Raw genomic sequence first — 13441 nt, forward strand, 5'->3', positions numbered from 1 at the left:
GAGTATAGTTCCACAGGCACCATCAGCTTTCTGGTACTCAACCAACTGAACATTGCTCACGCTGCGAACTTGGACAGCGGAGTATTCAACTATAGTCATGTCCCAAACCTGTTCTCAACCAATGTCCACATACATCCTCTTTTTAACAGGGGCCACTGAATAGCAATCAAGAGTGGGAACCCTGACTGATTTCCCCCCTCCCGAGTCCAGGAACACTGAGACCAATTGCAGTGCCCTAATTGTGGCGTGCAGAAAACTTAGTACAGACCAGGAATCAAACCTGGGATCTTCCAATCTGTACAGTTATGTGCTACACTGAACAGTGTCTTTGCCCAGTAGGCCATCTGGCGAGCCCTACTAATGCCACTTTAAGCAAACACTGCAGAATTTATAAGTGCAATGGTAGATAAGCATGTATTCCCTTTAAGTGAAGGTTTCCATTAACAGAGGACACATAATTAACTGCTTTTATTTTGCTCTAGTGCTGTGTTAGTGCCACTAGCTCCTGATAACGTGAGTTTTGCTCAGCTGGTGGCAACATGAAAGTAAAGTGATCAGATTTGCTATGGCTGATGGTCAGAACGGCCCAGTTAATTAAATAAAAGGGTTCCTCCCACCACCAGCCTTAATGAATCCAGCAAATTCATTTTGGTGTCACCACTAACTGCGTAAAACCCACATGGTAGGAGCTAGCAGGAAACTCACTCATCGGGAGCCAGCTGCACTAGAACAACATAAAAGCAGCAATTATGTATCACTACATGATATACCCAGCATAATTATACTGTACTGGCTGTGTCCAATTCAGAGCCAATTCATTGATTTTACCTATATGGTTACTAAAATGAAAAAGAGACTTTGTGACTTCGTAACATGATGACTTTATATAAAAAGTATAAAATTAGCTTTAATGTAATTCATGAATCACCTATAATTATCAAAAGTTGTTTTACAGAGAATAACAAAGATTAATTAAAATGGCAACATAGGTCATGCATGTCCTCTGAGTAAACCCTCGCATTTCATGAAGAAAATGGCATCTAGTTAGGTTAAACCATAGGTAAAATAAAAGCCTAGAAATTACTGATATTAGTGTCAACTTTGGGTTTAACATAAATCACTGCTACTTTCATTATTGCTTTAGTTCAGCTGCCTCTCATGCACGGCTTTTCCTAGCTGCCAACCTATCTGAATCTGGCAAGTTTATTTTGGTGATGCCACCGACTGTGCAAGACCCACAGAACAGGAGGTGGTGACACCAACACAGCATTGGAACAATATGAAACAGCAACCTATGTGTCTCCTGTTAATGGCAACTTCCATTTAAGTTGTGCTCATTCTGGATTTTCTCTGAAAAACAACACTTTGTATTTCAATTAAGGTGTTTAACATTTAACATTAATAGCTTCATACCTCTATTAAATTACTCGACAAAATAAACACACAAACATATTACTTATTCCTAAGCTAATATCGCACATAGTTGTTGGCCAGTGGCTGCAGAAAACTACTGAGTTTATTCCGAATTGCAAATACGCAGGCAAAAGTAACTTTTGAACTGAAGTGACCTGGAGTTCAGTCACTGGTCTGAGCTGGCCGGAACCGGTTTGAATTACTTACGCTTCTAAGAGACAAAGGGACTGTGATGAGACACCAGTCCTTATTTAGAAAAGGAGTAATGAGGTGATGCTACCTAACCCCTTGGAACAGAGCCAATCAGGGGATGACACTGACCACTCGAGGAAATCTAAGCCAACAGGAGAAAGACAGCACCATTCGAAAAGACAGACTTGGAAATAAGAGTGAAGAATTGCAGGCTTGGTGTGTGTGTGTGCGAAACTCCGGAGACTAACCATCGCGAAAGTGGAAGACCCTACATCAGGGACGTGGAGACGACGTCAAGAGAGAGAGAACGGAATGCCTGGCCAGCGTCAGCTCTCCTTTCCGGGTAATATAATATCCTTTCTATTCTGTGACCGCTCAGGGAGTGTCAGAGAATCCTAGTTTGGGTATAAAACTGTATAACCTGTTGTAAACTGCATGCCTATATCTAACCAGACGTATAAGCTATATGTACATGATCTAACAACGTTAATAAAGCGAATTGAGAATTAAGAGAGAATTGACTCGTCTCCTCTTTGTACTAAGCCAATAACCGTAACCGGTGACCTCTGGTCTACAGAGTAATTTCTAAGTTAAAAATGTCTAACAACTTCCATCAATTTGCTAAGTATGTTCTCTGCTTTTGCTTTGAGTGTATGGGGTGGAGGGGACATAAAGATCCTTTCCTTCTCTCACAGCTCAGAGAAGCCGGGACACTATCGCTGCACTTCTTGCAGGTCTCAATTAAAGCAAGTCGATGCCCAGAAGACCACGAAAAGTTTGTGGGTGAGTTAGTTACTTACCAGCGACGGGCGACATGTGTTCGCCACTCAGTGTAATTTCCGGCCCATTATGTCTACAAATGCACCATCATGTTAAGAAAGCCGCTTTCAGTAATGTGGACAAGGGGAGCTAGTCCCTATATTTACACTCTATTAAACAACTGTACTGTGGAGCACAATGCAACTGGTAGTCAACTCAAAAGAATAGGGGAGAAGTCTGCACAAAGATCACACTGTAAACAGAAAAGTTGGGAAACTGGCAGTGCAAAAGCACCTTAATACTTGGATTTGGATTTCTATAGATTTATTGAATCAAAAGGCTCTATTTTCAATACAGTTGAGCCAAGAGCAATTGGATAAGCATTTGCCTTCATATTAGATTATATATTTAATTGCTATGCCCATGTTTTAACGCAATGTGAGTTAATGGGTAGTGGTTAACTGGTGCGCCGGAAGATTAAGATGTGCTAGGTGTTTATCTGCAGTTGACTGTACTCACTATAGATAATTAATCACAGATTGGGACTCTTTTAACACATACTCATGGAGCTGGAGCTGCTCACACTGGACGTGTCACTGCTGGGAGATGGGACCTCGCTGGTAGGACTGTTCCTGATGGAGTTCACTGGTTCATCGCAGCCATTCAGGTTCCCAAAGGTGATACGAGCGTTCAGGATGTGGAAAATTGGAATTTCTGCAGAGAAGATTTAAATAGTGCTGAGGTCTCCATGTAAAACGAAAAAATTGCAAGTTGAAATCAACATTGGAATTTAAAAGACGATTTCCCTTTCGAGTTGTATTTCAAAACTGTTAAAATAATTGGATTTAAAGAGAGAAATACTTGGATTTATGCAATGCCTTGTCACACAATCAAAAGATCTCAAAGCAATGAATGTTGTTTCATCAGCAAACAGGGCAGCCAGTCTGAGCCAGCAAAATCCCAGTTAATCTGTTTTATTTTTGGTGATACTAGTTGAGGGATGTTAGCCAGGATAATTTCCTGCTCTTCCTTGAATAGTGTTGGGTGTTTGTCATGTTTTGAGACTTCCAACCGTTCTTTTTGCAGAAAGCATTTGATCTGATTTATGTTAAGGTGTTCCTATTAAATTAAAACGAGTTCACAGAGAAGTTTAAAACCCTACAGCCACATACTGGAGCCACTGGGACGAAGAGGGAATTGGTATGTTAATAAGTTGCCTCAAGAGTCAATGAGCAGCCATTGACACTGGTACTCATGACATGCATCAATTAGACTGTGATTTGTTATTAACTAATTGTCGAAGGTTTTTCAATATTTCCCTGGGCTTCCAGCAAACATTCACACCTTAGGTGGTTTGGAATGTCCATTCCTGTTGAACTTTGCACAAAATCAGTCTCAAAGGAGAGGATGCAGTAGCTACTGACCAATCCTTGGATGGGAGAGGGACCACAAATCAAGGCTCCAACTTCCTGTTGGACAGGGGACAAGAAAACAAAGACGCACGTGTTGGAAAGCAGTTGGCGGGGTGTGCTGAGGGAGAGGCAAGTAAGACCTAGGTAGTTTATTTTACAAACATAACTGACCAGGCCCAAAGGTAAGCTTTGGTCTGGTTCAATGCTAAGACTGACCAAAAACAAGTATATTTAGACTCTTAACCAGAACAGAGCGGCATGGTTAATTATTTTTCTTATTTATGAGAGGATCCTGTTGTTAAACCTTTGGGTCACACTATCACATAACTAGATATTGGACAGTAGAGACAAATTCCTGAACATAAGGGACACGGGGTCCACTTGTGGGAGTGACCAGTGCCACTGAACCCCAGAGAATACCTGAGGCCAAGAACTTTAGCTCTCATCCAAAGGGTGACAACTCCAACAATGCAGCATGCCTTCAGTACTGCATTAAAACATCAGCCTAGTTTATTCATTTAAGTCCTAGGTGGGGACTTAAACCCACAACCTACTGAGCCGGAGGCAAGAATGTTAACAACTGAATTAAGCTGTCATAAATTCACACAGTTATATATAATGGCCCTGAATTATTTTGGGAGTTCTATAATCCTCGGAGTCTGGCAAAACCCACTAGAAAATAGCAGGCACCTGGTTGTGCCGCTCAAACTCTGGTGGGATCAGCACTTGAGAGAACCAATAGGGGGGAATCCCAGTGTAACTGTCAGGATCACGGCCTGTGGATTTTTGGGGCCATCAAGTGTTAGATTTAGTACACCCCTGTCCCATTTCAGAAGTCATACTTCAAAGTGTCAAAAGTTTTTTTTAAAAAGGGAAAGGAAGTCTAGCATTTTATACAGTTTTTTTGACCTTGATAATCTGAAATCTCCATAGGGTAAAGAGTTGGAGATTAAAAGCAGCTGCTGATCTACTGAATTTCTCCAAGCAATTTACCTCTAACTGACCCCAGGATATGCCTGTTTAGACCAATTTCCCACAAGGAATACCTCAGCAGTGACCTTAAAGGGGCAGGCTGTGTTAAACACAGTTCCATCTTCGTAGCTTGACATCATAGCAGTGTTGCAGGTCCCAAATGACCCATCAGCAACACTACAGGAACTCAGCTAGTCTTTTGTAAAAGGGCAATGCTAGGCTCTCAGGAACTTACAATTCATTCCAATTAATATAATTAGGTTTAGTTGGTCTTTAGATGCAACATTCAGAAGGCAAAATGTATGTGAAAATTCAGAGCTTCCCTTTTCAGTTGCTTACCTATTTTGACTGGAAATCCTGGTGGGAGCCGAAGAGTGATAAAGTCCCTAAGTTTAGCAAAAAGTGCGTTACTTATTGCCATGAGGTCAATGATAGGAGCTACCTGCTCAGAGAGGGACAGTGGGTGATCCTCACACAGCCAGAGCTTTGCTTTAAACCTTGTCAGAAAGATAAGGAAAGACACAGTTAGCATTTCAACATTGGTCCCCTTCACGTGTACTGTAGAAGCAGCTTAATGGGAAGAGCCTTGTGCCAAGGAAAATGTTGCTTCTATTGACTCGGTCTTAATAAACAACTTCTGTGGAATGAATTGAGTCCCTGAGTTAATATTCATATTAACAAGGTTCTCATTAATTGGAATTGAATGAGTCGTGTATCACTAACATGAAAAAATCTCTTATTCCATTGCAGCGCTGCACCTAATGTAGAAATGCTATGGTAAATATTGATACAGCTTAGACAGTGCACATTTGTATAATCACATACACTTGAATAATTTAAAATATCTGGTTACTTTCTACAAGTCCACTGACAACTATTGATGCAGTGTGTAAACCTTAAACACTCACAAGAGGAACTTTAATCAGTCTGTGAAATGCCAGTATTATAAACCCAAGCACCTCAAGTGATCTAACCAGTAAAACATAAGGGAGATAAATAAAAACATCAATTGGTATTACTTTCCATTTTAAAAAATGCAGATGTTTTGTGTTTATCAAAGTGAGATAATACAGCAGTAGGGAACAGAATACTTGTTTCACTCAGTATCAGCCTCAATCCACACCAAGAGTAGGGTAGGTAGAGAGTAATGCTATCTCTTCAATGTGACAAACCCAACCCTAGAACAGCATTCCATTTTCCACACAAGCCACCCTCTTGGCCTTTAATTGCCAACTTAGCGGTAGTTACTGATGAATTATAGATAATCTTTTACCCTGGACCTTTGTCCACCAGAAATTGGGTTGAAACTTCTCAGGCTGAGTTCCATTAGGACCTTTACAGCTGGCAGAGAGGAGACTTTCATCCAACCAGTGTGGCCTGGATTGCAGGCCGAGTTACGGAGGTGAAACAGTTGTGCTGGCCCATAGCATGACACAATCCCCAAAACATAAACCTAAAAGGGAAGGAAAGTCCAGAAGGATGAATTTTTATTCAAAGTGCATCCCTATCTTGTAGGAGGAAATGATAAAGTAATTTTTTTTTTTAATTAACAAAGTTAACTTATTCCAGCTCTGTACTAAACCCACAACCTTCTATCCCAGACCGAGAATGCCATAAACTTGGCTAAACTGACACGGGTGTGAACAATTTATACTGATCATTTATCTTATTGTAATTTATGGATATTGCTCTGCATAAAAATGCCTGTTATATTTGCCTATGAAACAACCTTTCAGAGTAGTTGTATGTGAAGTGCTTTGAGACATTTCTGAGATAAGGCACTGTATAAATGCAAATCTTTGAAGCCTTTCAAATTATGCCATTTACTGAGCCTGCAATACTCTTGGCACATTGGCCAATTCTCATAATAAATAAATAATGTGTATATAAAATTCAAATGCAATTTTGTCCCATCTGCCTTCATCAGACCAACAGATTCATATATCTGAAAGACACACTGAAAAATTTCAATAGTTCATTAAAAAACTCATAAAATCACAGCTGTTCATTGTAAATAAGGAGTCAGTACAGTTAAATGTTTTAAAGATAACCCAACGATAATGAAACCACAATGAAAGTCCCAAGAATTGAGTTACTGCTGAACCCATATATCTCCATTAGGAGACAATCTAACGTTAACGCACCTGATGTCGGCCCGACAGACTTTGGTGCAGTGTAGAACAAAAATGTCCTTGTCTCAAAAGATGCAGACACATATTCTGTTCATTATGTTTCTGTTCTTCCCTTTAACAGCACCAACCTCCTTCCAATCCTACTCACCCCATTCATCACTGCCCCCTTGGACTCTGCCAGTGGATGAACAATCATTGCTCTCTCTACATTTCCCTCCAGGTGTCTGTTCGCTCGCAAACAAGGCCCTTTTCATCCAGTAACTTACTATGGATGACTGCATTGAAGTCCTGGCTTTGACTAAAATTTGGCTCACGGTTGGTAACATCTTCCTCCATACTGAAGCCTCCTTGTTTGGCTATGCTTCCCATCATCTCTCCTGCCCAAACCGCCACGGTGGTTGTGTGGCCTTTATCACCATATCACACCTTAGTCTCTCTCCCTATTCCTCTGGTATCTTCTCCTTCGAGCACCTCACCTTGTTCCACTTCTCTCACTTCTCCTTTAAACTCCTCAGTCTGCCTTACCCAAGTTTCTCTCTGAGATATCATCCCTCTCCTCCTTCAGCCTCTGCACTAAGCAACTCCTCATCCTCGGTGATCTCAATCTTAGCTCTCTTTGCTCTCTATTATCTGAATTCACTGCCCTCCAGTCTGCCCTAAAATATTTTCCTATATATACTCTCCTACCCATATTCACTGCCACCCTCTCGAGCTTGACATCTGCCATGGTCTCTACTCCATGGTCTTGACCATTGACGCGATCATCTCGAACCACTTTCTTGTATCCCTCACCACCCACATCCCCCTACCCCTTTCCAATCCCACTTCTTACTGCATCAACAGCAATGGCATCCTTTCCCAACCCCACACCATTGCCTCTGAAGTCTCTCAAGGATCTATCATGGGTCCCACTCCTCTTCCTCATCTATATTCTGCCCCTTGGCAATATCATCCGCAGACATGGAGTCAGTTTCTAGATGTGCGATGACGACAACCAGCTCTACCTCACTATCTCTCTTGACCCCTCAAGTGCCTCTTTGTTGTCAGATTGTTTGTCCGACAACCAGTCTTGGATGGGTGACAGTTTACTCCAGCTATACATTGGGAAGACTAAAACTATTGTCTCTAGGACCTGCCACCAACTCCATAACCATGTCACTAATTCCATCTCCCTCCCCTATCACTGTCTCAGTCTGAATTAGACTGTTTGTATCCTCGGCGTCCTACCTGTCTCTAAGCTGAGCTTCCAACCCCAAACTTCTCCATCATAAAAAAAGCCTATTACCACCTCCATAACATTGCCTGCCTCCACCCATACGTCAGGCCATCTGCTGCTGAACATCCTGTCTATGCCTTTGGTACCTCTAGAATCAACTATTCCAAAGATCTACTGGCTGGGCTCCCATTCTCCACCTTTCATAAACTTTAACTTATCCAAAACTCTGCTGCCCATATCCTATCCTGCACAAAGTTCCACTCACCCATCACCCTGTGCTTACTGGCCTACTTTGGTCCCGGGTCCCACAATGGCTTAAATTTAAAATTCTCATCTTTAAATCTCTTTATGGCCTCACCCCTCCCGATTTCAGTAACCCCCTCAAGCCCTACACCCCCCTCCCCTATCCAAACTCCCCATTCCTCCAACTGGCCTATTGTAAAATTGCCCATTTGCCTCACCATTGGCGGCTGTCTCTTCAGCTATCTCGGTCCCATGCTTTGGAATTCCCTCCCTAAATGCCTCTGCCTCTCCAATTCCTTATAAGGCGTTCCATAAAGCCCATCTCACTCCTTCTAATATCTCCTTTTTTGTCTCAACATCCATTTTTGTGGATTACGCCTCTGTGAAATGCCTTGGGATGTATTTCTACATTAAAGCTGCTATAAAAATGCAAGTTGCTGTTGTCATTCACTCATGTATCTTTGTCCAAAAGAGTCATGGGACACTTTCCTGCTCCAACATGTATGACAACACTACTTATCAATTGCCATGGTGGTTAGGTCACCTAGTGAGAGGGCAGTACAATGGGAATGCTATGTTGGATAGCAATGCATGGTCCCATTAGAGAGGCTCAATACTACAGGGCTCAATGCATTCACCAACTAAACCATCAGGTGAGCTGAAAAGGTGTTCTAAATGACTACAGAGTACAGTCATTGTAACAGCAGGAGAAGGCCCTTCGGTCCATCTAACCCATCTAGCCACGGGATTTCCTTGGTGCATTTGTTGACAGGAACCTATCTAGTTCCTTCTTGAAGCCCATTAAGGTTTCTTGTTGCATCACCCATGCTGGTAATCTGTTCCATATACTTACTTCTCCACAGCAAGGATGTCAAGGCCTTAGAGAGGGTGCAGAAGAGATTTACTAGAATGGTACCAGGGATGAGGGACTTCAGTTATGTGAAGAGACTGGAGAAACTGGAGTTGTTCTCCTTAGAGCAGAGAAGGTTAAGAGGAGATTTGATTTAGGTGTTCAAAATCACGAACGGTTTTGATAGAGTAAATATGGAGAAACTGTTTCCAGTGGCAGAAGGGTCGGTAACCAGAGGACACAGATTTAAGGTGATTAGCAAAAGAACCTTGGGAGGGACATGAGGAAACATTTTTTTTCACAGCAAGTTGTTATGACCTGGAATGCTCTGCCTGGAAGGGTGGTGGAGCAGATTCAATAGTAATTTTCAAAAGGGAATTAGATACATACTTGAATGGAAAAAAATTACAGGGCTATGGGGAAAGAGCAGTGGAATGGGACTAATTGGATAGCTCTTTCAAAGAGCTGGCACAGGCATGATGGGCCAAATGGCTGTACCACACTATGATACTATGAGGGCAGAATCATACCACCTTTTAGCAAAAAGTAGGTTCCTCCTGTATTTTCCTGATCTTTATGCTGTCTCTGGACAGGCACAGTGACAGAAATTATAGAGAGTCTGTTGAGTCATTCACTGAATGAGTCATAAAGGCGGTAGGGGAGGGGGGAGAGATTTAGGCACACTGACCAGGTTAGTGCAGCTCTAGGATTGTGGGTGTGACTGAAAAAACACTTTTTTTGTATCTATCAGGACTGACAATAAAGGAGATTAGGGCTGAACTTCTGAAAATTGCTTTTAGGGTAAAAGGCCTTTTTTGTGGCATCCTTTCAGACTTTTGTGTTCGTGTCGTATTTTCAAAACATTAGTTCCTGTGAGTACAATGGGTTTCATGCCCATTCTATTTAGTTTAAAACAAGCTCCCAGTATGGGACACAAGGGAGGAGATAGCACAGAGCACCATACCATATTTCTGAAGGAACAGCATGAGAACTGAGGCAATTGCCACAGTGAGAGTGAGACCACTGAATATTACTATTTAGTATTACTCTTGCCTCTAAGTCTAGAAGGCTGCTTTTCAAGTGGATGAAAAAGATCTCATGGCATTCTTTGAAGAGGAGCTGAGAGTTCTTCCATGTCCTGGCCAATATTCATCCCTCCACCAATACCACCAAAAAACACGAGGTCATCTCATTTGTTGTTTGCGGGATCTTGATGTGTGTAAATTGGCGGCAATATTTGCCTATTTAACAACAGTGACTACACTTCAAAAGTAATTACTTGGCTGCAAAGTGCTTTGGGACAATGAGAGGGCGTGAAAGGCATTGTATAAATGCAAATTCATTTGTCCTTATCTGTTTTATTAGTGCATTAACAATGCAGCCCTGTGACTGGCTGGTCAGTTGGACACTCCATCTTAATGTGGGTTACACAAACTCTCAGAACATAGTTTCACAGCAGCCAGACATTTGCTATCACTAAAAGATGTATTGCTTGTTGAATTATTTGAATACAGGACTAGTTAAGATTTTTTAAATGAGCTGCATCCATTTCACTAACAAATTCGGCATTGTTTGTTACCAAAAATTGTCCTAAAGATAAACTGATGACAGCAGTGCCAAAAATGGACATTAATCTATCCGGAGAGCATTTTGTTCAAGGCTAAATATAAGCTTTGTGCAAAAGGGTTAATCATTAACTTCATTGTTTTTAAAAAAAACATGCTTTAATCTAGGGAATATTGTAGCTTTGAAGGGAAGTGTCCTTTAATGCAGAGTATTTTTGTTTTATCTTTCATTAAAATAATTTTATGAATATCAACCAGGTTTTTTAAAGTGATAATTCATTTCAGTAAAGTAAAATATAATGCATCCTGTCAATTCATTTCCACAAAATAAACTGTAGACTGCTTTAAAAGCAGGTACTCAGCAAAAAGAGAAATCTAATAAAATGCAGCTCAACTCTCCTATGGGGAAACAGCTCCTATCATTATGGAGGTACTTAACACATTTACAGACTGTAGCTAAAGTGGACATTAAGCATGTTGTTTATTGAAGTCTGGATATGTATTATGGATGGGTTGAGGAGTGAGCGAGTAAATCCTAAGGGGGAAAAACCCTAAGCACAAAGCACCTGTGAGTTCTACTCACATCTCTCTGGAGATATGAAGAGAGAGCAGACAGTTCCATAATTAAGTCCAGGACCAGCCCAGAAGTGGCAGATGCGGACGATACCTTCCTGAGATCAATGAAAATGTTAAGATATTGCAAAGCACCACCATTTTCTTCTGGTTTAGATGTGGCAGGTGGGGGAGGGCTTAATTTAAGAAAAGAACCTCTACATCAAAAGATCAGCAACTCAGTCATTACCAGGCTGTGTTTTGAAAGAGCACATTATGGATCATTTTAATCAGTAGCATCTCATCAACACTTATATGCCTAGAAATTACTATGTAATGTACTCTTTTCATTTGAAAAATGCCAGTCATCCGAGTTGATTTCCAATACACTGTACTTCAGAATTTAGCAATTTGTGAAATATACACAGCTGCTGTGTTTGACAGAATAGTACATTCCCAGATGAGATAAAATGAACAAAACCTTAATATTCTACTTCTGTCTTATCATCAGAGTTCTGATTTTATAATTAACTTAGTTGTATGGTATTTGATTTATTTTATGCCCTGTTTTCTACCCCAATTTTGGGTCTCCTAGATCTAACATTGCGTAGAAAAGGTACACTGTAAACTCATGGTTTTGATAATGTCCTAAATGACGAGAACAGAACTTGAAAATACTTCCACTGCCATAACATTGCTTGTCTCCAACCCTACCACAGCCCATCTGCTGTCGAAACCCACAGCCATGCCTTTGTCACCTCTAAACTCGACTGTAAACTTCATAAACTTCAGGTTAACCCAAACTCTGCTGCCCATCTAACCTGCACCAAGTCCGGTTCGCCCATCACTCCTGCGCTTGCTGACCTACATTGGTAGGGTCCTCCAATTTATAATTCTTATCCTCGTGTTCAAATTCCTTCATGGCCTCGCCCCCAGCCTATCTCTGTAACTTTCTCCAGCCCTACAACCCTCCGAGAACTCTGCGTTGCTCCAACTCTAGCCTCTTATGTACTCTAGCCCCGCTCCCTTGGCCCCACCATTTGCAGCCATGCCTTCCGCATCTAGGCCCTAAGCTCTGCAATTCCCTCCCTAAATCTCTCTGCCTCTCTTCCTCCTTTAAGACCATCCATAAGACCTACCTCTTTCACCAAGCTTATAGTCATCCCTCCTAATATCTCCTTTGGCTTGGGGTCAATTTTGTCCAGTTAAGTTTCTGTGAAGCGCCAAGGGTTTTTTCCTATGTTTAAGGGCCCTCTCCTTCAAATCTGTCGTCATCACTTCCCTCCTCAAAAAAATCCACCCTTGACCCCTCTGTCCATGCAAATAACTACTCCATCTCCAACCTCTCTTTCCTCTCGAGTTCTTGAATGTGTTGTCGCCTCCCAAATTCATGCCCATCTTTCCCACAACTCCAGTTCTGACGAGAGGTCTTTGACCTGAAACGTTAATTCCATTTATTTCTCCACATGCTGCCTGAGTTGCTGAGCTTCTCCAGCATTTTCTGTTTTTATTCCATGTTTGAACCCCTCCAACCAGGTTTCCGCACTGAAACGGCCCTTATCAATGTCACAAATGACATCCTATGTGACTGCGATTGTGGTAAACTGTCCCTCCTCATCATTCTCTACTTGCCTGCAGCCTTAGACACGGTTGACCACACCATCCTCCTCCAACTCCTCTCTTCTGTCATCCAGCTGGGTGGGACTACCTGGCCTGGTTCCATTCCTATCTATCCAATCATAACCAGAGAATCACCTGCAATGGCTTCTCTTCCCGCTCCTGCGCCTTTCCCTCTGGAGTCCCCCAAGGATCTATCCTTGGCTCTGTCCTATTTCTCATCGACATACTGCCCCTCGGTGATATCATCTGAAAACACAATGTCAGGTTCCACATATACGTTGATGACACCCAGCTCTACCTCACCACCGCTGTCCCCTCTAAGTTGTGCGCGGCCGTGCAGCAGTCTGTTGTGGGCCGTGCACTTAAATATTCCGTCCGCGCACCAAACCAATGGTCTCGGCCCCTCTCTCACACTGACCACTCCCCAGGCCCCTCTCCTACACTGTCCCGTGCCTGGACCCCAAGCCCTTCTCCAGCTCTGCTTCCCCGGTCCCCAGTGCTCCAGCCCCAGGTGG

General features: G+C 42.1%; 1 protein-coding gene across 2 annotated transcripts in view; it reads right to left on the reverse strand.

Moving 5' to 3' along the window:
• Positions 1-13441, reverse strand: part of ankrd13b (ankyrin repeat domain 13B) — a 267722-nt gene that overhangs the window by 13126 nt on the left and 241155 nt on the right. For both annotated transcript variants that reach the window (XM_067967939.1, XM_067967938.1), the window contains 2 exons: positions 5088-5245; positions 2926-3078 (listed from right to left, as the gene is read on the reverse strand). In XM_067967939.1, coding sequence (XP_067824040.1) covers positions 2926-3078; positions 5088-5245 — 311 coding nt within the window. The remainder of the gene's footprint in view (positions 1-2925; positions 3079-5087; positions 5246-13441) is intronic.

This window comes from Heptranchias perlo, chromosome 28 (assembly GCF_035084215.1).
Source record: "Heptranchias perlo isolate sHepPer1 chromosome 28, sHepPer1.hap1, whole genome shotgun sequence".
NCBI classification, from domain to species: domain Eukaryota; kingdom Metazoa; phylum Chordata; class Chondrichthyes; order Hexanchiformes; family Hexanchidae; genus Heptranchias; species Heptranchias perlo.